The sequence below is a fragment of the Mesoplodon bidens genome (assembly GCF_964165515.1).
Source record: "Mesoplodon bidens genome assembly, chromosome: 19".
NCBI classification, from domain to species: Eukaryota; Metazoa; Chordata; class Mammalia; order Artiodactyla; family Ziphiidae; genus Mesoplodon; species Mesoplodon bidens.
Window position 1 is genome coordinate 12557112 of NC_138179.1, and position 25865 is coordinate 12582976.

Genomic DNA, 25865 nt, shown 5'->3' on the forward strand with positions numbered 1-25865 from the left:
CTCCACGCCTGCAAAGCTTGGGTCTGGTTCTTAGTGGCTTGGTGGTTCTGTAAATGCGGATGGGACTTGGGGCTCCATGATCACTACAAGCCCAAGATAAGAACATGTCATCAAATATGTTTGTAGCCGTCCTCTCCCCCAATCCCTGGATGTGTACATGCACATGTGCGTGTACCACACATATACTCACAAACAATACATCTGCAAGACCCGTGGTGGGAAGGAGCTCGGCATAAATACAGGAGAAGCAGTGTGTACACACATACACACTCACCATTCACCTGTGCCCCGATGTGCCTAGAACTGTGCCGGGCAGAGCAGCAGCCACAGTCTCTGGCCTCACAGAGCATACAGGAGAGACAGATGCACAAATGGCAGCAAAAGAGGATGTCATCTTCATTATTTGGTGCGTAGTATTATCCCCACGTTATAAAGACAGGGATGAGAGCTTGGAGAGCGTAAAATTTTCTCAAGGACCCACAGTTAGTAAATCACAGAGTCAGGATTCAAATCCAGATCTGCCTGACTCTGGAGCCCATGCTGGCTCATGTGGAGCTTTTGTGCCAATTAGATAAGGGAGCCTCTCCTTCCAGGTGGATGCACCTATTCCAGGCCTTGCTGAACAAAGCCCAGGCCAGATTTCAGTCCCCATTCCTCTCTCTGCCCGGCATCCTTGTGCAGTCCACAACCTGCACACCCATACATGACAACCCTGGCCACTCAGCTGTAATGCAATGTGGTCTGTGCTATAAGACAGGCCTGTGCAAAGCACTGCGGGGGCTCTGGGTAAGGTTGGTTCATTCTGCCTGGGTTGGGGTGGGAAAGGGCTCACAAAGGATGCAGGGGAGTTAACCTGGTAGAAGAACTTTAGAGGCAACAGAAACTTTCAAACACTTATTTCATCCTTGCCACAGCCCTGAAGAGGGTCTCCTCTGGTTTCCTTTTACACATGGGAAAACCGGGGCTCAGTTTTGCCACTGAGTGGCAAAGGCAGAGCCTGTCGCAGGACCCAGGCCCACCTGACTCCAGCCCCTGAGCTCTCTGCCCTGCCCAGAGCCTCCCCCCTGGTGAACCCCTTCTTAGTCTTGGCCTCCAGGGCAGCCCTGCTCACAAGAATCCAGGCTATGGCTGGCTGCTCCAGCTCAGAATTCAAATAGAGAAATCTCGATGGTAACAAGTAATCTGCTGTTGGGAATTCACACAGACGACTCCACGAACCCCCAGCTGGGGAGAAGCAGCTCCCCTGGCCCAGCCATGCCTTCACTCTGCCCTGGGTTGAGCAGGGCATGCAGCAAACATGCTGGCGCTGGGGCTGTGGACGAGCCAGTGCAGGCTCAACTCCATGGCCTGGTCTTTGCTGGCACTGCTGGGTTCCCAGTCACGGGGCTCACCTCCACGGCCCATCCCATGAATCCCAACTGTCCCCAGCTCCCCTGCTTATCTGAGCTCTGTACCCCCGCCCTCTAGGAGATCTGCTCCCTGGGTCCACTCTCAACAGCAGGTTTCTTCACCACTAAAAGCCCTACAGCTGCTCCTTGCAATCACGCTAACCTCTGGGCAAAGGCAGGTCCTTAATCAAGAGGCAATTAAAACAATGCCAAAGCCCACGCATCCACATCAGAAAGCAAACCTGGCACGATGGCAGGTCCTGGCTCCTCCATCACTGACGCTTTTGAATTCCAAGAGCCTGGGGACTTCCACACCAGTCATTTCACGGGTGACAAGAAGAGGGGCGACTGTTTCCATTTCACCAATAGGGAAACCAAGTGGGGCCTTCCAGCCTCGTGTTCACCCTGCTAGTTCATGCAGCTTCTACTCATGTGCCATCTACCCCACAGAGGGATGCTTCCTGCTTAACCCCACTGAACCCCACTCCAATCCCGCCATAGTAGCCCCCAGAACAGCACAGCAGTAACCCCACTGAGGAGGAAGTCCCGACTCCAAGACACCAGACCACTGGGCAGGATTCACGGGCCTCCCGTCTCCAGCCCCTCCGACAACCCAGGACAGCTGCCAGCAGGTCTGACGAGCTCCGGCCTTCACCCACATGCCCCGCTGCTCCCGAAAGGTCTGCCCTGATCCTCCCAACATCCACTCCCCATCTCCTCTCCTGCCAACGATAACCTCCCATCTCCCACTCCCAATCCTTCGTTTCCATGGAAATGACCCCACTCCCAGCTCCACGGGTGGGCACTGATTGGTTTGATTCAATCAGCACAACCCACTGACCCAATCTAGGCCAACTGGAGGAAGGAAATCCCAGGCCTCACGTGGGAGCTACCATACGAAAAGTCCCTCTCCTCCCCTTCGTGGTGAGGCCTGAGGGCATGAGGGCTGGAACAGCTGCAGCCACTTTGCTGCCACGATGGTAGAGTCTGGAATTGCCTGGGGCTTTTTTGAGTAGTGCTGACACTGCAGAAAGCAGAACTGAGAGATAAAGAGAAATTGGGTCCTTGGTGATTTCCTTTCACCTGCTGAAGCCTGGACTTTTTCAGTGCTGCAGACCAACAGATCCCATTAATTATCCAAAAGGATCCTCTAAGCCACACCCCCAAACAGGCCTCTCCCAGTGGCGAGGGGCCCAGAACGCTCACCAGGTTGACAAAATCCTGGTAGCAGATCTGCCCATCGGCATGGCTGTCGGCGAGAGCCAGGAGCACCTCCCTCTTGTGCGGGTCCAGCTTGGAGCTTTGGCTCTCCAGGAGGCTCCGGAACTTACATGTGCTGATGTAGCCCGTGTTCCCAGGGTCAAACTGAGGGAGAAGCACACACAGCAGCGGGGTCAGCAGGGCTCCGTCCCCCTCTCCACACCGCCCTGGGTGCCCCATCACCGTCACCACTCACGGCTCCTGTCTCCAGCCCTCTGCTGACAGAGGGCTAGGCGGCATCTGGGATGTTTCCAAGGCCCCCAGGGGAAACATCCAAATAGGGCGGACAACCACTTACAACCCTAGAAGGCCCTAGAGACCTCTGAGATGGCCCAGCGCAACCCTGTGGTGCGTGGAGAAGGGAAACGGAGGCTCAGAGAGGTTATTACTCTCTGCCCTTAACTCCTGACCCTGGACAAGGGGAAAGAGGGAATGAAAAGGCGATGACCGGAGGAAGATGAGGAAATCTGGGGCCTGGCGCAGAGGGACTGAACGGGGAAGGCACGAGGCCCTGGGCAGCGGGGAGCACAGCCTGGACAGCGCTTCCGCATTTGCCTGCCAGCCCCTCTCCCACGCCTGCACCCACGTATACCCCACAACCTGCACACAGGGCTCCCCAAAGACACTGTGCTCTGAGTGTTTGGTTGTTTTTTTGGTTTTCTTTATTTGGGGGCCATGCCACACAGCTTGTGGGATCTTAGTTCCCCGACCAGGGATCGAACCCGTGCTCCCTGCATTGGAAATGTGGAGTCTTAACCACTGGACCGCCAGGGAGGTCCCTGGTTGGATTTCTGACGTTGCCCTTTTCCCTCTGCAGCTTTGCACACGTGGGCGCCTCTGCCTAAGACTCCCTCTCTCCCCTCAGCTCCCTGGGAGACTCCGACTCACCCTTCCGACTCCTCAGATGTCCCGCGTCCAGGGAGCCTTCCCTCAACACATGATCTGCTCCCCCTGCATGTCAGACAGCCCTCTGGCCTCCACCCTGCACTGGCCTCCATTTTCAACTCCTTGCAGGTTGGTGCAAAACTTATCCCCGGGGCTTATAGCACCGAGCCGGGCAGAGTCGGCACTCGGTGAAGATTTGTTGGGTGAACAAGTGGATGTTTGGGTGAAAAGACAGGTACCCATTTTCCAAGGAAAGGCTCACAGGTTCAGTTAGGAAAGGGGCTTATTCATCTCTCCTGGAGAAGCACATAAGCTTTCTGTCACTCTTCCATCGCCTCTCCTCCCCTGCTCAGCACACACTAACCAGCTGCCAGTTTGCCCAGGGAAGTCCTGTTCACAAACCGCGTCCCCACATGAATATACTGCACACGGAGGTGCTGCTGTGGGTTGCTGAGATTTTAAAAGGCAGACAGACGTTGCGGACGTCTGCGTGTGCATGACAAGGGAGCCTGGAAGACCGAATCCACCTTTCCCTCTTTTCTGGATAAGGTCAGTGAAGACTATTTTCGGAAGGCTGATGCTGTGTGCAGCCTGTCTAAGACAATCCAGGAGAAACAGCCAAGAGTCACAAGTCATGACTCCTTCAATTCTCCCCAGAACTCAACGAGAGAGGACATCTCTAATGAGCCTATTTAAGAATCTGCCTGTGTACCCAACCCCCCACTCAAAATACCAGATTTCAGGAATGACACCTCTTTGGTTCCCACCAGCGAGTACGTCAGGAAACTCACCTACCCTCTGTTCCAGAAAGATCTTTACGAGTAAAAAGGCCTAATATTTGCTGAGTGTTTTCATGGGGCCAAACATCACACCAAGCACCTCACGTAAATATATGATTTCTTTGACCTCCAACCGCGACCTTATAAGCAGGTCCTATGATTGTCTCCATGTCACAGATGAGGAAGTAGAGACACGGGAAAACGACGAGCACAGAGAGGTTAAGTGACGTGTCTGCAAGTGGCAGAGCCAGGATTCCAGACCCGGGCAGCCTGGAACTGCCTCTAACAACTGGCTGCCGCTGACCGTCAGCCTCCAGGGCCTGCTCTGCTGCTCAGAAGCCAAATGTCAAGGGTCAAAGAGGCGAGTGCAGGCCTGGGAGTGGAGGGGGTTCCAGGAGCCTCACGGGCCCACTCTACACAGATTTTTAAAGCAGGAAAGAGCTCAAACAGCAACAGTTCTGATCTCCTTATAGCTCAGACAGGAAATGACGCCTGGAGTGGCAAAGTGGCGATTGCAGCTAGGGAAGGTCTCCTTCTCTGCCTGGGACCCCTCCCGTCTCCACAGGCTGGCACTGGCTACAGGGACTCACCAGCCTAGCCCCTGCCTGGGCCCATGTGGCCCTCATACTGGGTGGGCTGACGTGGGGGATGAGAAGCAGCCCTGAGCCCTGGGAAGATGCATCCCCTCCCTAACCCTCCCCTGGTGAGCAGGGCAGGGGGCAGTGGGCTGCGCAGGGCAGGGAGCCTCTGCTGCCCAGGCGGGGGGAGGGAGCCAATCCCCGCCCCGGGGGCCCATCCGCGGCTGGGGGGGGGTGTGGGGTGGAGGTGCTGGGATCAGGCAAGGGCCCCTCTCCCTCATTCCAGCTCCAGACAAAGGACCACCTGCTCCCCTGCTCTCCCTCCCCCTCCAGGGCTCCCTGCTGTCGTCCTAGTGACAGGGGCTGCCCTGTGGCTCCTCCCCCTACCCCCCACCAGGGCCTGCCAGGCCTGCCCCTAGCACATTACAGGCTCCAGACCGCAGAGAAGGAGCTGGAAGCAGGCCGAGCCTCCCTTCTCTGCCAAAACTGTACCTTTCATGCCAGAGCCAGACAGCCCAGACAATGGTAGGGGGGGTCATCGCTACGCTAATAATGAGGCCTCAGGGATGAAGGAGGGGGACTGGGGGAGGGGGTGGGAGAGGGAGGGAGGGCCCAGCTGCCTGGGCTCCACAGATGTACACGGGACACCTTCCAACCACCACCCCGAACACCTGGGAAGATGAGGGCAAGAGCCCCGGCTGACAGGGGGCATGGGGCGCGGGGTGGGGCGGGGGGCAGGGGGCGGGGTAGTGCAGAGAGAGGGAGCGAGGGGGAGACAAAAAGAAACACACAGAGAGGATTCGTGCAGAGGCCGAGAGAGGTGGGTACCACCGCCCTGATGGAGCTTCTAAAGGAGGCAGCGAGCAGCAAGGCAAAATCCCACTCTGGTCTCAGCCACTTACCAGTTTGTGTAATTTAGGGTAAACATCTCGAGCCATAACTGCCTCAGCCTCATTCATCAAGCAGGGGGGAGCATGCCCTCGGGGTGCAGTGGGTTGAAGCAAACGCAGGGCTATGCTCTCCAGGGCCGCCCGGACTCAGTGTCCAGCTCCACTTGCCTCATTCGAAGCGGGGAGGGAGCAGCCCTGCCATGGAGGCTTGGCCGACCCTCCTGGATACCATTCCCACCTTTGGGCCTCCTCAAGGGCAGCTTTGGGGACAGGATCATACAAGCACCATGGTATGGAGCTTTGGGGGAAACAAACCCTACAAATGCAATTTCCTTGTCAATAATGTACTGAAGGCCCCGAAGCTCCCCGTCCTGGGTGCTCCATGACCCGGATTCACCCACTTTGGGCGGAGGGGGGGCTCTTGGAATGAGGTCTAGGCTGGGTGGGCTGGAGACAACCTGACCAGGGTTGGTCTGGGGGTGGCGGGGCAGCGGGAGGAATGGGGCTGTGAACAGCCGCAGGCAGGGGCCCCTTGGAGAGCCGGGAGCATCCTTGCAGCTGCCTCCCCAGCACTGTGCAGGGGTGTGTGTGTGTGTGTGTGTGTGTGTGTGTGTGTGTGTGTGTAAAGGGGGAGGGCCGTGTGTGTGTGTGTGTGTGTGTGTGTGTAAAGGGGGAGGGCCGGGTGGGTGTGGGTGTGTGTGTGTGGGTGTGTGGGTGTGTGTGTAAAGGGGGAGGGCCGGGTGGGGGTGTGTGTGTGTGTGAAGGGGGAGCCACGTCCACCCTCAGCCTGCGTGGAGGCTGCTGACACAGAAGAGGAGGAAAACACAAAGTGACGAGTGACCCTCCCACAGCTCCCGCCCTCCTGCCTTGGCCTTGAAAAGAGCTTCACGACTCCAGGGGCGCTTAATCCCACCAGCACCCAGCCCTCTGGCCCCTTAATCCTCTAGGTCGCCAGTTCTCCCCACCCCCGGCGCCCCACGCATGCTCTGCCATATACATATCCCATCTCCCACCCTGGGCCCCCTCCTGGCTCACTTATGACCTTGGATGCAAAAAGGACCCACCGGATTCTCTCTCTACTGTTGCCACCGAGGGCTCTTCCCCTCCTCTGGGGCAAGGAGTTGGGGGAGAGTTCTGGAAGGAACCCCGGCCCCGGCTGCTGTGCCATCTTGGGCAGATCATTAACCACACTGCCTCACTTTCCCCCTCCACCATGTAGTAGGAACTCTCCCTTCTTGGGGCGATGTAAGGTGGTCCGTCCCCAGCCCTGCATACCTAAGCATACCATACGCAAATGGGGGCTGGGGAGAGACATCCACAACCCACACAGCCCATGGGGGCAGCTGATCTTCAATTCTGCATCCTTGCTCGGTCAAAGGGCTGACGGGAAATTTGGAATCAGGACGAGGCAGCTCACATTTGGGGGTGGGGAGGGGGGAGGTCTGTGCTGTAGGAAGGACCTGGTGACACTGGAAAGGACAGCAGGTCAGGGAATTATAAGTCATGATCCAGGAGAGCTGACAGGAACCTCAGTGGTTTTCAAACTGCTCTGCAGACTTCTAGGGGCTGGGGGACTTCCGAAGCCCAGCGAGGCGGGGCGGGGGTTGCCAAGCGGCCCCATTCTGAGTTGTTTTCTGTGTTGGCCTTCTGCATACTACCTGGCTGAACAGCAATGATGGTGGCTGTGTATGCAGAATACCCGCCAGGTATCAGGCACTACCTCATCGAAACCTCAGGTCACCCCCCCATGTCCTGGTTTGTCTGGGACAGTCCTGGCTTCTTATACCTATTGCCTGAGCATGACCTTTTTTTTTTGGCTGTGCCTGCGCAGCTTGAGGGATCTTAGTTCCCTGACCAGGGATCAGACCCGTGCCCCCTGAAGTGGAAGCGCAGAGTCCTAACCACTGGACCGCCAGGGAAGTCCCTGGGCATGATTATTAACAGTGCCCCCTTCACCCTCAAAATCATCCCAATCTGGATAATAAATTATGTGGTCCCCCATTTAAACCTCACAACAACCCTACGAGGTAGGTGCTATTTTACACGGCAAGAGAAGACTTGCCCAAGTTTGAAGAGCTGGTAATTGGCGAAGGTGGACTCACACCCAGGTGGACGGGCCCAGAGCTTGCACTCCCCCATCATTAGGATGCTGTGGCTAAAAAGGGTTCGAGAGACCCCAGTTCAGTTCTCCCATTCGTTCATCTAACAAATACTTGCTAAGGATCAACTACGTGTCTGGCATCACACTCGCTTTATGGACGGGGAAACAGGTGCAGAGAGCAAAAGAAACTAGTTCAAGGTAACAGAGCAAGTTAGTGGTCAAGATGGAAATAGTTCAGGGTTCCTCCATAGTGGTTGGCTGGTCCAGCATTGCTCTTCCTTGTTTTTCTCTGTCCTGTTCTGTCATATGAAATATAACTGGCTCAGGGTTTCCCAGTGTGTGTTTTGTGGAACACCAGGCCCAAGACGGTGCATGAAATAAGGGTGTTGTGGTTCCAGAAGTTTGGGAAACCCTTTTGGAAGGGCATGATGTATAAAACCATATTAAAGGTTCTTCAAGATCTTACAGTGGAGAATCCTGTCTGATTTTGTTCAGCCCAGCATTTCCCAAACTTATTGGGTCTTTGATCATAATATTTTTTCACAGTAACACTCCCTGAGACACAATCCGGGGAAAATGCATGAATCCATAGTAGAGTTACTTTTCCCTTTTGTGAAACCAGGCCCCTTTGTCAGTGGTTCTGAATCAGCCTTTCGCCTCCATCTCATGAGTGGCGCAGGCCCTCGAGGTAGCTGACACTTTGTCCGGAGTCCTCCAGCCAAGTTAGAAGCCTGCCGGATCCAGGCCCCAGCCAGAGGGGTGAGGAGGGTGCCAGGCCCCGGGAGTGGCCGAGCAGGAAGTGACTGGCCTAATGGGCTGAGCTGAGCTTCCAGGGAACCAAGCCCGCAGGGTCTGGGATCTGCCTGCTCAGCACCCAGGACAGCAGCGCCACTTCTCCCCTCCCTGCTGCAGGCCCAGGAGCCCGGCCAAGGCTTCAGAATCCACCCAGCAGCAGCAAAGCAGAAGAGAAAGAAGAAAGGAACACGTCTATTTTATAGCTCTTATGTTATGTGTGATCTGCACCGACTCATTTCCAGGACAATTACATGTCTGGTCTCTTCTCTCTCCCAGGGGGACCTCTCCCTCTCTTTCATCTCGAGAGGTCCATGTCCTCAGTGAGGGGTGTGGGAGCCCAAAGGTAGCACCTGGGGAGCCATCCTTGTGCAGACCTCTCACGCCTGGAAGGTCGGGACCTGGAGTCTAAGGAAGCCTCCCATCTCAGGCCCCACTGTCCCCTCTCTGTCCACTGAGACAGAGTAAGCCCTGGGAAAGGACCACATGGTGTGCGTGCTGGGGCAGAGGAGGGTGCAGGCAACTGCCCCTCCCCGCTTAGGGGGTTACCATGGCTCATCTGCTGGCTCCCTGCATCATCACCCGGCTTCTGAGCAGAGCAGAATTAATGAGGCTGCCCAGGGGTTTCCAGCTCAGCAGAGCTGTCCCCATCCAACAACCAGAGCCCACCAGGGAACTCAGGCCCATTCAGGGATATTTACAGCCCCATAAATTAGGCCCAGGCCTGCAGCTGCTGAGGTCAGGAGGCGAGGTTAGGGGAGTAGCAGCTTTCTCTAGCGCGTCTGCCTTGCAAATGAAGATGTTAATTTACCCCACAGAGAAAACCACCTCACACCATCCCCTGACTTTCCCCCCAGACGTGAAATACTCATTGGCACAAATATTTGATTGCTCTTATTCTCACATCAACCCTAGAGTATAAGTGTGATTAGTCCCATTTAACAGATATGGAAACTAAGGCACACAGAGATGAACGACTTGTCCAGAGGCACTTCAGTGAGTAAAACAGGCTACCATCGGGCCTGCTTTCAGCTGAAGCTAGGAGAGGATTTATAAAGATCTCAAGCCTCCCTGGGAAGAAGAGAGACCAGTTTCTAAAAGCCAGGTTCTGACCCCTCCTGCTCTCCAGTCTCCCCATATGGAGGCACGAGGGGCTCTGGTGCTCCCCTGGGATTTGGCCAGGCATCTGACAGCTGGGGAAGCTTCAGCAATTCGAAGATTCCCAGTTACATTATTTCTGTTCTTCCAGCTGCCACCCCAGGGGTCCGGGGGAGGGAGCTCATGCCTCTCAAGGGGCTTCTCCCAGAAGCTCCAAGTCAGGCTCCTGAACATCCCCCCCATAAGTCAAAGAGCTGAACGCCAGGATCTGAGGTTGGCAGGCTGATTAGGAAGCTAGAACACCCTTCCCTCAGCAGAGAAGCGGAGGACATCCTGGCCTGAATCCAGGCTGAGCCGCTGGACAATTGGCAAATTTCCAGAAAACTACCCAGCTCTCTCTCTCTCAATACCTGGGCCATGAGGAGAAGAGCTCTCAGACTTTCTCCGGAAAGCAGAACGCTGGGGTCCAGTGGGGGCCGCCTCTTTCCTCCAGGCCCTGCCCATCTCCACCCTGAGAGAGAGCCTCCTGGAAGACCCTGCTGCTCCCACTTCACACCACAGAAGGCCTTGGAGGCCCACAGACTCTGAGGGGGGCAGCTGGGGGCTGTGACTCAGAGGCAGGCCCCTTGGGTCCAGGTCCAACCGTCAAGGACACCTGGGGACTGAAGCCGAGTCACAACCATAAAGGCAGGAGTCCCAGGGGAGCTGCGGGCCGGGAGAGGTGGGAGCGGGTTCGAGCAGGGAGGGGTCTTAATCTGCCCCATCCCACCCCCTTCAGCCTAAATTCATTTCCTCCTGCTGCTTCTCCTGAAAGCCACCAAGGGATCCCTCTGGTTCCCCAGAAAAGAGAGATCCAGGGAGAAGGAGGGGAGTGGGTTGTCCACAACTCGAGATACACATCAGCTCACTTCCATAACAGAGAACAGCGCCCTGGGCCCAGTCTCACAGTCAACCACCAGGAATTGCCAAATCTGAACACTGGGCAGAGCAGGCCCGCCCTGGGGTCTGGCCACGTGGTGCCCGATGCCTCATTCTCGCCCTCACCCTCTGTCATGCGGGCAGCCAGTGAGCGGAGGGAAAATGCTTGGGCGTCCACGTTCCCCCAGGCAGCCTCTATCCAAACACTTCTCTCCTTTCTTTGGAAAGTTCAGGGGGAACGTGGTTTTCCAGCTCCTGCCCTGAAGAAGTCAGCTTGATATGGTGGAAGGAACCCCAGACTGGGGATCTGGACACTTTGATTCAAGACCTAGAACTATTATGTGCCAGAGGTTATTTTGAAAACGGTGTTAATTTCTTTAAATTCCAGTAACGCAGCGGTAACCACCACCACATTTATCAGGGGCTCACCACAGACCCAGCCACGTGCTATACACACACCCTCTCATCAGGCCTCACCACAGCCCTGAGGGCAGGCAGCTTACTGATGAGAAAACCAAGGCTTGGAGAGGTTACCCGGCTTGCCCCTTGTCACACAGCGAGGAGGAGAACTGGGACCCAAGGCAGACTCCGTGTCCTTCCCTGCCTGAGTCACTCAGGGCGCCAAGGAAGCAGACGGAAACCTGCGAGGCCCGGGGGCAGGAACACCGGTCAGAGAGAGAAAGAAAGTAGAGCCGGACTCTAGTTCCAGCTCTGACATTACTGCACCAAGTGACCTCAGAAGGCCTCGGACCTGTTTCCTCATCTGCAAAATGAGCAGATCGGACAAGATGCTTCCGCCGACCTTCTAATAATCCACAGTCCTTGAGGTGGCGGCAGCCCCAGAAGGGCTGACACAGGCGAGGTGGCCGCACAGGCAGGGCCTGCCCCTGGAGAAGACATTAGAACCCAAGACAACATGTGCAGGGATGTAGCTGGACTTGTTCGCTCCAGCATGCGCGTGCCTGTCCCGTGTCAGGCAGGCAGGAAGGCAGCAAACCACCTCAGCTCCCGTGGCCCCGTTGCTCAACTGCTATCAAATGCATTTCTGGGAGTGGTCAGGGATAAAAGGGTTAATTCAGCACGACTGCTAGGGTCACTGGGGCAGGAGCAGGGTAGGGAAGCTGGCTTTGCGGTGGAGGGAAGTCCACAGACTCTAGGGGCCTGGACGCCACCTGATAAGGGGTTGGAGATGCAGAGCCTGAGTAAGGGAATCCCTCTCTGCTGGTTCATCCTGCGTCCTGGGGGCTGACTCTGGGGCAGGTGCTTTCTGTGCGGCTCTTCACTAATCCATGCAGCAGTCTCAACTGAACCTCTTTCCAGCTCCCAGGACCCTCTTAAGCCAGGCTGCAGGGTTGTAAATGAGGCAGGCTTCAGGGTCAGGCTAAGGGAAGACCCTCAGGCTGGAGGCAAGGGGGCTGGACAGGGGAGACACTTGGGGAAAGCAAGGAGAAAAATCCTCCGGGCGCAGAAGTGGCTATCTCTCCAGGAGCCGGGATTGGGAAGGAGCTGGTTTAGAGGCAGCGGCCTTCCCTATAGGGGCCTGGATCTCAGAAGCAGCCCTGTGCTTCTTCCAGCAAATTCTGGTTCCTGGTCAAAAGACAGTTGTCCAACGTCCACTGGGGATTAAGACTCTGCGCTTGCACTGCAGGGGGCAAAGGTTCGATCCCTGGTCGGGGAACTAAGGTCCCACATGCCACTCGGCATGGCCAAAAAAAAAGTCCACTGGGTATCAGACCTCATTAAGAGAGTTTCCACTTCCATTTAACTCCCACAGTCATCCCTGGAGCTAAAGATGATCCCCCCCATTTTAGAGATGAAGAAATTGAGGCTCGGAGAGCTAATGTCGCTGACCCCAATCACAAAGTCAGTAAGGCTTGAACCCAGGACTCTCTGACCCCACTTTCAGGGTTCTCCCCAGCAGCCCATACAAGCAGCTCCGTGTTGTGTTCGTAGCATGTTTATAATTTTGGAGGGATAGTCAAGATTTGTCTGCTTCCCTTCTGGGAGATAAGCAAAGTTAGGGTCCCTTCTTGGAGTCTGGAAAATGCATGCTCCTAGTGGGAAGGGAAAAAGGGAGACAGGATCAAGTTCCTTTCAGTTCTCCCTTTTCCCTCTTGCTTGTTTGAGCTCGTAAAGCAATTGTGCTCTGTTGACTGCTCCAAACCCTTTTGCTCATTAAACATTTGGAGATCTTGAAGGCATTTGTAAGGGTGAACCTGGAAATGGTTTTCCAACCCTGGAAGGCTTTTATGGGTTAACGGGCTCCAGTCCCGTATCTACCATGGACCTGCTATTTGACCTTCGGTCCTTGAGGGCACCTCCCTGGAGTTCAGGAAGGGACTGGGAGTGGGAGTGAAAAAGAGGATCTTGTAGGAAACCTGTGGGAGCGATAACTAAAGGGTACATTACCTGGGCACAATTGTAAATATCAGGGGAATAGATCAGAAATCAAAAATAAACCTCACCACATATAAAAATTTACCAAATGATACAATTTCTCAATATATAAAGGAAGGCTTTCTTGGGACTTCCCTGGCGGTCCAGTGGTTAAGACACTGTGCCCTCACTGCGGGGGGCATGCGTTCAATCCCTGGTCGGGGAACTAAGATCCTGCATGCCTCGTGGAGCAGCCAAAAAGAAAAAAAAAAATTTAATTAAGTAAATAAGTAAGTAAATAAATAAATGAAGCCTTTCTTAATAAGTGATGCTGGTGTAACTGGATAGGAATAGGATCTGGATGGAGTAAAGAGTTAGACGATTTTTTTTTTTAATCAGAAAAAACAGTAGGAAACAGAAGCACATATTTATGCGATCTGAAGAGGGAAGGAAAGAAAGTGTCTCAGCTCCAAAGCAACGTAAGGAATCATGAAGGAAAGGCCCAACAGATTCAACTGTAGAAAAATAAGACATTTTTACCATGATATTACACTATAATGACGGGTTAATATTTATGGTAACTTTAAAATCTAGTATTTAGGAAAACCACCCAAGGATATGAAAAGACAATTTCCTTAAGGAGAAGTTCAAACAGGGAACAAACACCTGGAACATCTGGGGGTCAACGTGATGATCTTCAGGGTTCCTGTCTGTTGCAATTTCTGGGACCTGTGAGGAAACACTGAGGTTGGGTGGCGTGTTACACCCCTGCTTGAGCAGACCAGACAAATGTCCAGGATGCCGGGGGGTGGGTGGCGGCCAGGTAAACTTTCAAGGGACTGGGGTCACCTGTTTTCTGCACCTGCAACTCCCCAAAAGGCATTCTGGCCATTGAGTTGAGGGGTGACCACAGAGGACCAAAAGGCCAAGGTCATGGCTTCCAGCCCTTGGATCCAATTAGGGACATGTTGGGTCAAAGCTACTCTACATGCTGAAGAACCAGACAGCACAGAGGCACTGGTCTAATTCCATTCCTAACACGTGGAAAAAGGTCCCAGCTGATCCTGGTTTGAAACCAGGTGGCCGCTGGCATCCCCTTGACCCAGGATGGGAGGGAGGACTGCCTGGGGCCAGCCTCCCAATCCAGTGACCTCGGGAAGGTGAATTCCAGGGCCACATTAGTTTACAGGGATTCTGACGGATGTCATGTGAATCCTACCCCATTCAGCAGAGTTTGACCCATCAGGGCTATTTCTGTAAGAAATTGTGGGAAGGCTGCCTGCAACCACCAGCCAAATATTCTTTCCTGAGTGCACCAAGTTCACCATCACCAAATCCTTCCTTTAAGTAGGCCCAGAGGAAGCGTCAGAGAGGATAAGACCCTTCAGCTTTCCAAATAACCCGGCATCCTTCTGAAGTTGTACATCCATTTATGAAGCTTCACACCGGCTTTGCATTCAGCCCTATCAGGGGAACGGTCCAGGGGGGCTGCACAAAGGAGGGGGAAGAGACGCAGAGGGACTGGATATCTGCCAGAGGTCAGGCCCCCGCTCAGGAGCAGCTCTTCTCAAACACAAAGCACCCACAGGAAGGAAAACAACAGAAACAGGCTGCTAAAGCCGCGTGAGGGCTGGGGAGTGGGCCTAAGGCAGAACTTATCATGAGAGAAAAAACTGTCCAGAGTAAGTTTTGGGAGTTTCTTTCTGAGAATTAATTTTGTCTGTCCAGGATGGTTTCTGAGTGGGCCTTCCCAGAAGCAGGTGGATGCTCTTTGTGACACCCAGGATCTCCCTACAGTGGGAGAAATGGGATTTCATAGACCACGTGCTGATATTAGGTGCTATACATTCTCTCTGCTCCCTCAAGCTCCAGATTCTTTCCCCTCAAAGTTTTCCTCCATTCGCCCAAATAGTTCGTCTTACAATGTAAACACACGCAGGGATTGGCAAAGGAAATTAATCAAAATGAGAAAGACACAGACAGAGGGGAAAAAAAGAATGATACACTTTGTTCTAGGTTTCGATTCTAAATCTGGCAGGAGGTGTGAAGGGCTGGCAGCTTGCTGGTCGTGGCATCTGTGGCAGCAGGCAGCTCCCTCCTGCCTCAGGGCGTCAGGCCAGAAGCTGCTGTACTCTTAAGAGCCGGAGGGAGAGATGGTGTACCCCAGAGGGACAGGAGCAGCAGGATGCTCCCCAAGCCACAGCCAGGCCTTGTGTTAAGGTGGATGACAGCCCCCAATCCCCACCCCAGGCCCACCATGCCTTTCAAGCGGAATTCCGTGTTGTCAGTCCCACTTGGCCATCTGCATTGAGCTGACTCCTCAAACTGAACTGGTCTGAAACCAAAGTTGTCAATTTTACAAACCCCCCTGCCCCCAGCCTGACTTTTCCTTCTCCTCCTAGGGGCAGGACCTCAAAGTTATCCATGGGGTTCACCTCATCTATTTGGGTCTAACAAGATCTTCCAATTCTCCTGTCACCATGTCCCTCCTCCTTTCCACTCCCACTGTCATCTTCCAAGTCAAGGTGCCTGTCTCCATTCATGGCAGCAGGCTCCCGGCCAGCTCCTCTCATCCCTGCAACCCATCTCACCTCTATCCCACTCTCACACAGGATCTTCCCAAAGCACTGCCTGGATCTGGTAACAAACTTGTCAAAAAAGCTTTCAAAGGCTTCCCCTGCCTCCAACAGGTCTGGTCCGTGCTACTTTTTCAGGTTTATCTACCTCTCCAACCCAACACCGTTCCCTCTGGCCCAACCAGACTGGTCTCTTAAAGTCACACACACTTCACGGTATAGTCATTTTCACCCCAGGACCACAATGCTCACTATTCCCCACACCGGGACAGCTCTTGCCACCTCTCCTTCTGCATCGTGAAACGGGGAGGGAGAAGGAAACACATAACAACAGCACGCAACAGGAGTACCAAGCAAAGAAGAGAACCATTTCCCTGCTGAAGGTCAAATGTCCGTCTCCCGGTTCCAAAGCCAATGCGTGGCACTTCCAACTCCATCCACCACGCCTAGGCTCTAAGCATTGCGAACAATCACATACAAGTTTCCAGCTATGACCCCCCCATCCCTGCAGCAAAATTAGAGTCAGCTTTCAGAAGTGCTCATATCGAGTCGCCCTTCAAGGATGGCAGAGATTTGACTCCAGTGGCTCTCTGACGGTGGAGGGCGAAGAAGAAAGGGGACGTTAACTTAAGCCCTTCCCCCTCCTCTCCATCCCCAAAGGTGATCCCCTGGCATACAGAGAACGTCCCGGGCTTTCAATACATATTGTCCAGTGTCTCCCTGGTATAAAGCCGGTCCCGGTGAAGTGGCGTTGGGAGGAGGAGGGAGGGAGGGATCTCTCAGGGGAGCCCGCCCCCCCAAACCTGGAGAGCAGGACCGTTCATTTCCAGAGCTGCGTTAAGCCACGCCCCCACGTCACCATCTCAGGAGTGCAGAGCTGGGGAAGCCCACGCAAGCAGGGAGACTGCGGGGAGGGCTGGAAGGAAGCGGGGTGGGGGGAGAGGATTTAACTGCTCACATACCTGATCAAACAGGACTTTCCAGTGCTGGTAGAGAGGGAGGCCATGCAGGAGAGGAGGAAGAAGAGAGAAAGAAAGAAACACACTTATCACCAAGGCCTCTGTAGCCTCCCAGCTGCTGCCCAGACTCAGGGACCCGCGCGGACAAGAGATCAGGAAAACCTGGGAGAAGCTTCCCAAACGAGTCTACACATAGCAAAGGTGGGAGAACTCAGGTTGGGGAGAGACAGCGTCCCTCATTCTGGGACAGGCAGGAGGAGGGATCAGCAGAACAAGGGTGATCCTCCACAATTGCTAAATCAAGTCGTCCAATTCCGTCCGAGGGCCTCTAATAACTTCTGCTGGCTAAAGCTTAGCTCCGTGGGAATGCACGCCCAGGTGCAATTCCTGCAATTCCATCAGACCTGCGGCAACGGTCTCCACCTGCTGGGGGCCAATGACCCCTGTCAGGAAAATCCACCCCTGCATAAGCATTAACATTTTGCCTGTAGTTTGGGAGGAGGGGGTTTCCGCCTGCACTGAAACCCACCCCCGGCCTCTTTCCAGACTGAGTCTAAGTGATGAGCACATGAGAGTCTGCCAGAGTGTTGGGGCCAGAAGCAAGTGAGGGGTTTAAGCACAAGAGTTACAGGGGATACAACCCAATTTAGACTTTCCGGCTGAGGTCTGGTAGGTTGAGGGCCTGGCTTCACTTCCCTGTCCCCACCCTGAGAGGGAACGGGCAGGACGTCTGCCCAATTTTTCACGTCTGTTAGCAGGTTAGCCTCGGGAGGGAGAAGCTTAAGAAACTCCAGTTCCCAGGACTCCCCAGTGCCGGCTCTGCCCACAGCTCCCAGGACCGGAGGGAGGGAGACACAGGCAGCAGATGGCAGGGAAGCCCTCTAGGGCAGCCCCTCCCTATCCTCGCCCAGGGGACCGTCGCTGGCACCGACGCGGTCTGGGGCTCCTAAGCCCCCCTCTGGGAGCAAAAGCGCTCCCAGCACTCCTTCTCTCCCTCCTCCGGCCGGGCTCAGGGACAGGGGCCAGCTTGAATTTCAATCATTGTCGCGACAGGGCAGGTGCCAGCGCGAGAGCTAATCCGGGAGCGGTGAAGGGGGTCGCCAGACCGGTCTGCGCCGCCGGGTTCCGGGGACTCTGCGGCGCCCGCTTCTTCCCCGGACTCGGAGAGCCCGCAGGTCGCGAGTGGGAGGGGAGGGGAGCCAAGCCACTGCTGTGACGCGGCCGCCTCTGCGGGAAAACGCCGTGTCCCAGGCACTGCACCAGCCGCGAGGAGGGGTCTCCGACGGCCGACGGGTCCCCAGCACGGCGGTGGGCGCTGCGTTCCGAAGGGAAGCCCGGGGAGCCCAAGCGGGGGGTGGCGCGCGCGTTTCGGGGAGCCCGGTCCCTCCGCCCTCTCTCGCCCGTGGGGACCCGGCCAATCCGGGGCTCTCCCGCGTCACCCTGAAACCTCCCAGTTGCCCCGCGGGGGGCGAGCCGGGGGCAGCTCTCCCCCTGGAGCCCCCCAGAAAGTTTGCCCGGGCGGGGGAGAGGGCACTCACGTCCTCCGGCGCCGCCGGCGGCCGCTCCTCGGCCTCGGGTTCCAGCTCCTCGATGCGCTCCGCCTCGGCGCAGGCGGCCACTGCGGGGCCCGGGCTGGGGTGCTCGCCCATGCCGAGGCGGCGTCCGGGGCCGGGCGCGGCTGCGGGGCTCGTCCCGGGGCGCCAGGCTAACTTTGCGCCGCGGCGGCCGCGCCGCTCGGAGCTCTCAGTGCGCGCCGCGCCGCCTCCGCGCCCGCCCCCATGGTCCCAGCCCCCGCGCCGCCGTCTTGCGACCACGGGACGCCCGGCCCTCCGCCGCAAACTTCTCGGCTCCCGCGGCCCCGCCGGCCTCCGCCTCCGCCCCGGCCCCAACGCCCGGCTCCGAGGCGAGGGCGCCCTTGGGCCGGCCCCGGCCTCCCGGCTCCCCGCGCTGCCTTCCCGCTTCCCGCTCCCCGCTCCGCACCCGAGTCTCCTCCTCCCCGCGGACTCTTCGGGGGCGGTGCGCAGGCGGGGGCGGGGCTGCTCCCGGGACCGCCGCCCCTTACCCCCCCACCCCCGGGCGCCACCACCCGGGCCAAATCGGTCAGAGCGCCGCGGCCCAGAGAGGAGGAGGGCTGCGGCGGGCTTGGCGGGGAAGTGGCTGCACGGTCCCGGGCGGGGATGACCCCATCCCCACCTGCCTCCACCCCGGGTTCAGGTCTGTCTCTCAGGACTGGGTCGGGGGTGGGGGTGCAGCGTCTACTTGCCGGGACCCACCGGGTTAAAGATGACTTGGAGGCAGCAGACGCGTGACGGTGGCAGGGGCGAGGTTTTCACTAAGTTGGCAATGTCGGAGTTAACCGGGAGTGAATTGGGGGCCGGAGGCTGGGAAGACAGGATGCCCTGACCACCCTTCCATCTCTCTTCACTTCGGTCTCAGATCCTGGGAGGTCCAGGCAGGCTCAGTAGTTTAGGGATGAGAGAAGTCAGGGGAGTCCCGGACCCCAGACCCTAAATCTTTCCCTCCCCACACCCCAGAGCTATGTGACAGTGCCCTGGCTTCACTGGACCAGGTTACAAAGGTAAGACCAGGGAAGTGCCCCAACTGGGAGAGGGGAGGTAAAGCAACTACAGCAAGTAGGAATCAAGTTAGACCAGAGGAACGGGGGTTCTAAAGAAAACAATTGGTGCCGTTTCCTTGCAGGAAAGACCTCCCAGGAGAGACTGTCTCCCTTAAGCAGAGGCTGTGCCTGGAAATGGTGCCAGTGGCCGGCTGGGACAGGGGCCCGGCTCTCCCAGGGGGCTCAGGGATTCACTTCTGGTGATGTCCCACAGTCAGTCCCCAGCCCACACCTCCTTCCACCCCTCTTACCACCACCCACTCCCCCACCAGCCTTTGCTCCTGTCCCTCTCAGAAACTGACGCTCTTCTCCAGTCGTGAAAGTTGCAATTAATGCTCTCATCTTCCCAAAGCAAACACATAACCCCAGGATCCAACCTGTGACCATCTCACCTGACAATGCCTGCTCCCCCTAAACACAGAGAAGGAAATTAACTCCGTTCTAATTAGGTGAGTTTGCTACAGACACCAATTTTCATCTCGGTTTCAGAAAGTGTGATCATTCCAACTATTTTTGTTTCTCACCACCCTCCCCCCAGCCCTACTCTACTAAGTCAAGATCCTGCCAAGATTTCCTTGTAAATAAAACTGCATAGGGTGTGATTTTGAAAACAGCCTTCAGGGGACAGAAGAGAGGCCGACACACTTCTTCGTGGAAAGCCCAGAAGGACAAGGGGTGGCTGGGGGCCCTGAGGTCAGTGTCACTGCCGGGTGACACCACCCGGGTGCTGGATGTGTTACACCTAGATCTTTGGGGCTGGAGAAGTGGGCCAGGAAGTGGGCGGTTCCAGGGGAGGGGGGAGGAGAAGAGCTCAGAGAGGGCTTGGTCTCTGTGAGATGCCCAGCAGCCCTGGGCAGTGTTCTGACCCCAGCTGCCCTTTGGATTCTGCCTTTTCTCCAGCCCAGGAACAGCTCTTATCAACCTATCCAACTCTTTCATCTTCTCCAGTGGAAAGGACCTCAGCAGGCTCAGTTCAGTTCCCTGAACACTTCTTTTTCTTTTTTTTTTTTTTTTTGGCTGTACGCGGGCCTCTCACTGTTGTGGCCTCTCCCGTTGCGGAGCACAGGCTCCGGACGCGCAGGCTCAGCGGCCATGGCTCACGGGCCCAGCCGCTCCGCGGCATGTGGGATCTTCCCGGACCAGGGCACAAACCCGTGTCCCCTGTATCGGCAGGCGGACTCTCAACCACTGCACCACCAGGGAAGCCCCTCCCTGAACACTTCTTGAGCTCCTACTAAGTGCCAGTGACAGGACTCTGGGAAGGGAGAGGTGGATAGCATCCAGACAGTGACCTTCAGAAACTGTTTAATTGGGGGTGACAGCCAGGGAAGTCCAGGGGGTACAGAAACCCAAAGGAGGGGGGGTTCCTGTGGGTCCAAGAGGGCTTCCCAAAGGATATGCCCCAGAACCAGGCAAAGTGGGACATTCCAGGCAGAGGGAACAGCATGGGCAGAGGCTGGGCTTGGGAAGCAGTATGGTTTGGGAGGGGAACTACAAGCAATTTGGCAAGGCTGGAAGTGAGAGCAAGGTGCTCAGTGTAAAGAACCCAGCCTGGAGTGGAGGGTCTGAAGGGCTGTGAGTTTCCTGAGAAAGGGGCTTGGACTTTAGCCTGAGGGCAATGGGGATCCATCGAAGGATTGTGAGCAGGAAAGTAATATTTAAAAAGATCCCTCCAGGGACTTCCCTGGAGGTCCAGTGGTTAGGACTCTAAAGCTTTCACTGCTGAGAGACTGGGTTGGAACCCTGGTCAGGGAACTGAAAAAAAAAAAAAAAAAAAAAGATCCCCTACAGAAGGCTGGCCTGAGCATAGGGAGATGAGAATGGGAGGTGCCATCCAAGAGTCTTGAGGGCAGCAGCGAGACTCTGGGAAGTATCCAGAAGGATATCTTGTTCTTCCTTCTGTCCTAGAACATTTCACCCCACCTTGGCAGACTGTTCCCAAAAGTCTCCTAGGGAAGAATTCCTGACCTCTAGCCAGAATCCTCCCTTCGGGAGATGGGTTCCCTCTCCCTGGCCCCTGCTGGAAGGAGCATGGCCATCTGGACTTGGAGACGAGCTGTGACATCCAGCATCCCCTGTGGACCTGAGGCCACACTCACCTTTCGCCCTCAGTGTTGCCTCAGCCTCACCAGCCAGCTCATTGGACCCCTCAGCCCCAGGGGAATGTGCAACTGGGAATAACCCACTCTCCAGCAGGTAGTGGGATGTGGAGCCTGGGTCCTGAGGCCCAGAACCTCTGAGGGGTGGGAGTGGCCAGGCTCTCTGATAGCTTTTGTCCCACTCTGAGACAACCTGAGGATCAGCACATTCTGAGCCCTGCTGGGGACAGAGGAGAGAAGGGGCACGGTGACCACTCACTTTCACTGAACGGTGCACGGCCAGGCGCTCAGAGATGTTCACAGGCTCTGCCCTAGGGAACCCCGGGTCTACCTGGAGATGACAGCAAGCAAGGGCTGATTGGCATTTACTCCCTGCTCTTCATTTGGTAAGAGCTCTACACTCATGACCTCTCTTGAAGTTCCTATCCAGACACTAAGTCAATGCAGAACAGGATAAGAGCTTGGGAGCGAGCGGTTCAAACCCTGAAGGATCAAACTAAGCTCAGAGGGGCAGGAGCGTGCTATTAAGATGAACCTTGAAAGGGGGGGCAGCTTTGTGTGGAAGGGTTTCTCTGTGGAAGGAGCCACTGCAGTAAAGGCACAGAGACAGGAAAGCCACGGACTGTCCTGGGAACAACTCAGTGGGTGAGCACAAAGTGGGGATGGCCAGGTGGGTGAGAAACTGTCACAGAAGTCTTTGAGTACCAGTCTGAGGAGGCTGGACCTTGCTTAATGGGCGATGGAGAAGCAGTGGTGGCTTCTAACTGGAGCAGCATTTTAGGAAGATTAAGTTGGCAGTAGCCCAAGAGAGCAATTCAACTAACACATTGCGAGTGTCCATTCTTTGCCAGACCCTGGCCGAGGTGCTGAGAATACAAAGGGAATAAGACCCAGGCCCTGGCCTCCTGGGAGAAAATTAGATAATCCTCTAGTAACAGCCCAGTGGGATAAGTGAGGAAGAGCTGTCTGGGGGCTGAGTGTCTAAGATGCACCCACCAAGACAGGGAAGGGGATTTCTTTAAGGACCTGATGTTCTGACCTGGGGTGGGGGAGGGGCTGGAACAATGGGGCTGCCATGGGGAACCAGGAAAGCCAGGAGGAACCACTGGGAGAGGGAAGGCGGGCGGTGAGGGCAGTAGGGAGTTTGCTTGTGGACACCGTGAGCTAATGAGAAGCCAGGGAAGAAACATTAAGGGCTGTAATTACTGCTCAAAGCAAATGGCAGCGCCGAGAAGGCGGGTAAACGGGGGTGACTTTCTCTCCAGAACCTCTCGGCTTCAACAACAGTTTCCCACCCAACAGCCCACACCCTTCAAGGTCCTTTCTCTCCCCAAAGCAAACCTAAACTGACCCTCACAGTCCCCCCTGCCCACGTGGAGCTCCATCTTCTGAGAAACCTGCAAACAGCCCTGAGCTGCCCGAGATGAAGACATGAGTTATTTTTGACCGAGATCCAAGCCCCGGCCCTGAATTCTTTTGTCTTCCAGGAATCCCCCAGTCATGTTTGAAGTCTGCAAGTCCGAACAGCGGGCGCAGCTCGGGGAGGAGACCGCCACTTGGAATCCAACCACCCTCCATCCCCAGCTCCAGCATTCTTCCGTTATTGCCCGCTGTCGAGGAGATCAAACGGAACATGACTGCTAAACGGACTTTTTTTCCCCCTCTCCTTTCGTCTCTTCCTCTCTCACGCCAGGGCCAATTTTCCAAGGAACTTAAATCATTACTGAAAGACGTCTAGGTCCACAGACACCAAGCCCTTTCAGAGACAGGCGTGGGCACCCAAAAGTGAAGCTCAGAAAAGCAGAGGAAACGTTCCTGGTTCCAAGATTCAGCCAGCCCCACATTCAGGGAGACTCTCAGCTACTTTGCTGGGTCTCCCCTTCCTTCTCTGCCATCTGCTTGGGGCTAGGCTGTCCCCAGGGTCCCATTTCTGGATTCTCTTTGGGCCTCCAACAGTCTGTGTGACCTTTGGTTATGCCACAGGCAGGCCCTGTGTCCTTAGCAAACAGCACGTTCATGTGCAATCGTGTGCCTCTCTGATGAATGCTCTCTCCTCCAGAAGCCTTTCCTCAACCCTCCAAGCCCAAATGGACCACTGCTTCCTCTGGATCACTTTTTTCTTTTGACCTTGCATTAAATTATCTAAGTTTTGTCTTCCTTGTATGAAAATATATATTCCTTGAAGGAGAGATTATGGCTTATTCAATTTCGCACCCATCACAATACACAACATTGCACACCGTAGGAGCTGAACAAATGTCTGTTTAATGAAAAACAGAGCATGTCTCTTGATCTGACATGGAGTCTAATTACATAGTTATTACTCTCAGCCTTCAACAAGAAACAAGTTTTCTGTTATAGAGAAAAGATTTTTCTGCATAATGAAAATACAATTGTATCCCTGCTGCCTTTATATCAAAGCACTTACACATTCGTCATTCATTCCATCCTCAAAAAGCTGGCCTTTTAGAGGTAGCAGAACAGGTACAAATGGGGACAGTAAGATCCCCAGGCCCAGAGGAGGTTCGATTCGCCATTTCTCACCAAATTTCTTATTTTAAGAGGGAAAGGCCAAAGCCCCGACCACTGACCGCAGTGACCTTCTACCAAGGCAAGCGGGTGGGGTTGTCAGGGCACCCGGGGGGGCTTGTCCAGCTGCAGGCTAGTAGGAGTCAGAACAGTGGGGGGTGTCTCTGGCTGTGGAGCAAAGCCATTGGATTGTTTTTCTGCTTTGTTTCTGTTAAGCTACATGTGCAGTGCCCCCAGGAGGGGGACTGCTTTGCTGTCACTCCCCACTGCACAGAGCCAGACATGAGTCTGTGCAGAGTGAAAGGGACAGAGAGAGTCTGGAGGCAATTTGTCACAAAGCCCGTGGTGAACCTCCTGCTTGAGGGGCCACTTCACGAGAACAAGGACTTGATTCTGTCTGCTTACAGCAGAATCTCTGACTCCTAGAACGACTCCTGGCACCTAGAAGACTCACAGCAAGTATGTGCTCAGTGAATGGACCTGTCCTAGTCATACTTCTCCAGGCCTGGGGAAGGCCTCCCAGATGTCAGAATTCCTGGGAACTCTGCCCAGTGTTTGGCCTCAGAGGACTTCCTTGGCCTCCTTCGGGGAAGAGTGTCCATTAATCCAGCAAGTCCTCTGGTGAGGCGCTATGGGGAAGAATGCCTTGGGGTCCATAGGCGGGCTTGCTTGCTTTCTTTTTTAAAAAAATTTATTTATTTTATTTATTTATTTTTGGCTGCATTGGGACTTCATTGCTGTGTGCGGGCTTTCTCTAGTTGCAGTGAGCGGGGGCTACTCTTCGTTGCGGTGCTTGGACTTCTCATTGCGGTGGCTTCTCTTGGTGTGGAACACGGGCTCTAGAGCGCAGGCAGGCTCAGTAGTTGTGGCACGTGGGCTCTAGAGCACAGGCTCAGTAGTTGCGGCGGATGGGCTTAGTTGCTCCGCGGCAATGTGGGATCTTCCCGGAACAGGGATCGAACCCGTGTCCCCTGCACTGGCAGGCTGATTCTTAACCACTGCACCACCAGGGAAGCCCCAGAGGCAGGCTTTCTGATGATGAGTTCGCAGCAGCAGCAGCAGCAAACACCCTGGAGCTCCAGATCCAGGCTGACATGGGGCAACCGGCCCAAGGGAGACAGAAGAGAACTGCGGCAGTGGTGGCAACAGCAGCAGCAGCAGCAACACCAGGCAAAGGAGTGAGACAGCGGGCACTCAAATCTGTTTCCTCCATCTCTCAGCCACTCAGCCCAAGTGAGGCTGTGTGAGAACTTCTCAGTACACATTGTAAATACCATCTGTCACACTGCCTGCCCAGACGCGGCTTTCCTCCCTGGAAGGGAAGCATTCTTTATTATTTATGCAGAACGCACCCTACTTAAGTGCTGTGCCCCCAGGAGAGGGAGAGAAAAGCCCAGAAGAGTCGAAGACCCCAGGGACCCGCCCCTCGGATAGCAGCTGGTCATGGGGGCTTGGTCATCCTCTTTCTGGGGTGGGGGTGGGAGGTGAGCCCTCAAATCTCTTGGGAATTAGGAAGCCTGCATTCTCGTCCTACTTCTGCCACCAGCTTGCTGTGCGACCTTGGGCAAAGCAGCTCAACCCCGTGGGCCTCCATTTTCTCATCTATAAATGCAGAGGTCAGATGACTTGTGACACCTCTTCCAGCAGCTCTGCAGTTCAAGTGTTCTCACTCTCATCCTTTGCTCTCCTGCTGTTTGCTCAGAAGCCTGTTCCTTTTCGATCATCCCTTCCACCCAGGCTGGCCAGGGCAAATACAGATCAGGATGTGATTCCTCAGCACTTGCGAGCAGGCCCAGGAGTCAGCAGACCTGGGTTCTTGTCCAAGCTCTTATTTAGCCATGTGACCCTGGGGAAGGCACAGTTTCCTAACCTCAGTTTTGTCTTTTGTGAAACATGTGGGTGGGACTAGGAGATTTCAGTAGGAGAATCCACCTTGAAATTCCGAGATCTCTGATTTCCCCTCCCAAACACCGCTGATAAACATCTTGACAGCCTGCGGCTCCAGACACAGAGATGAATT

General features: G+C 55.3%; 1 protein-coding gene and 1 long non-coding RNA gene across 5 annotated transcripts in view; one reads left to right on the plus strand and one right to left on the minus strand.

Annotated features, from left to right (window-relative positions):
• RHBDL3 (rhomboid like 3) overlaps positions 1-18284 on the minus strand; it is a 44318-nt gene extending 26034 nt beyond the window's left edge. For 2 of the 4 annotated variants that reach the window (XM_081220281.1, XM_081220278.1), the window contains exons 1-3: positions 18139-18284; positions 16604-16627; positions 2595-2753 (exon numbers count right to left, since the gene is read on the minus strand). In XM_081220281.1, coding sequence (XP_081076407.1) covers positions 2595-2753; positions 16604-16627; positions 18139-18249 — 294 coding nt within the window. In that variant the 5' untranslated portion in view covers positions 18250-18284. The remainder of the gene's footprint in view (positions 1-2594; positions 2754-16603; positions 16628-18138) is intronic. The other 2 variants (XM_081220279.1, XM_081220280.1) reach the window with 2 other exon arrangements.
• Positions 18285-18722: 438 nt separating this feature from the next.
• On the plus strand, positions 18723-23706 carry LOC308606905. Its single transcript, XR_014013920.1, has 3 exons — positions 18723-18814; positions 19570-19666; positions 22804-23706. It is a non-coding gene; the product is annotated as an uncharacterized lncRNA (long non-coding RNA).
• The last annotated feature ends 2159 nt before the right edge of the window (positions 23707-25865 follow it).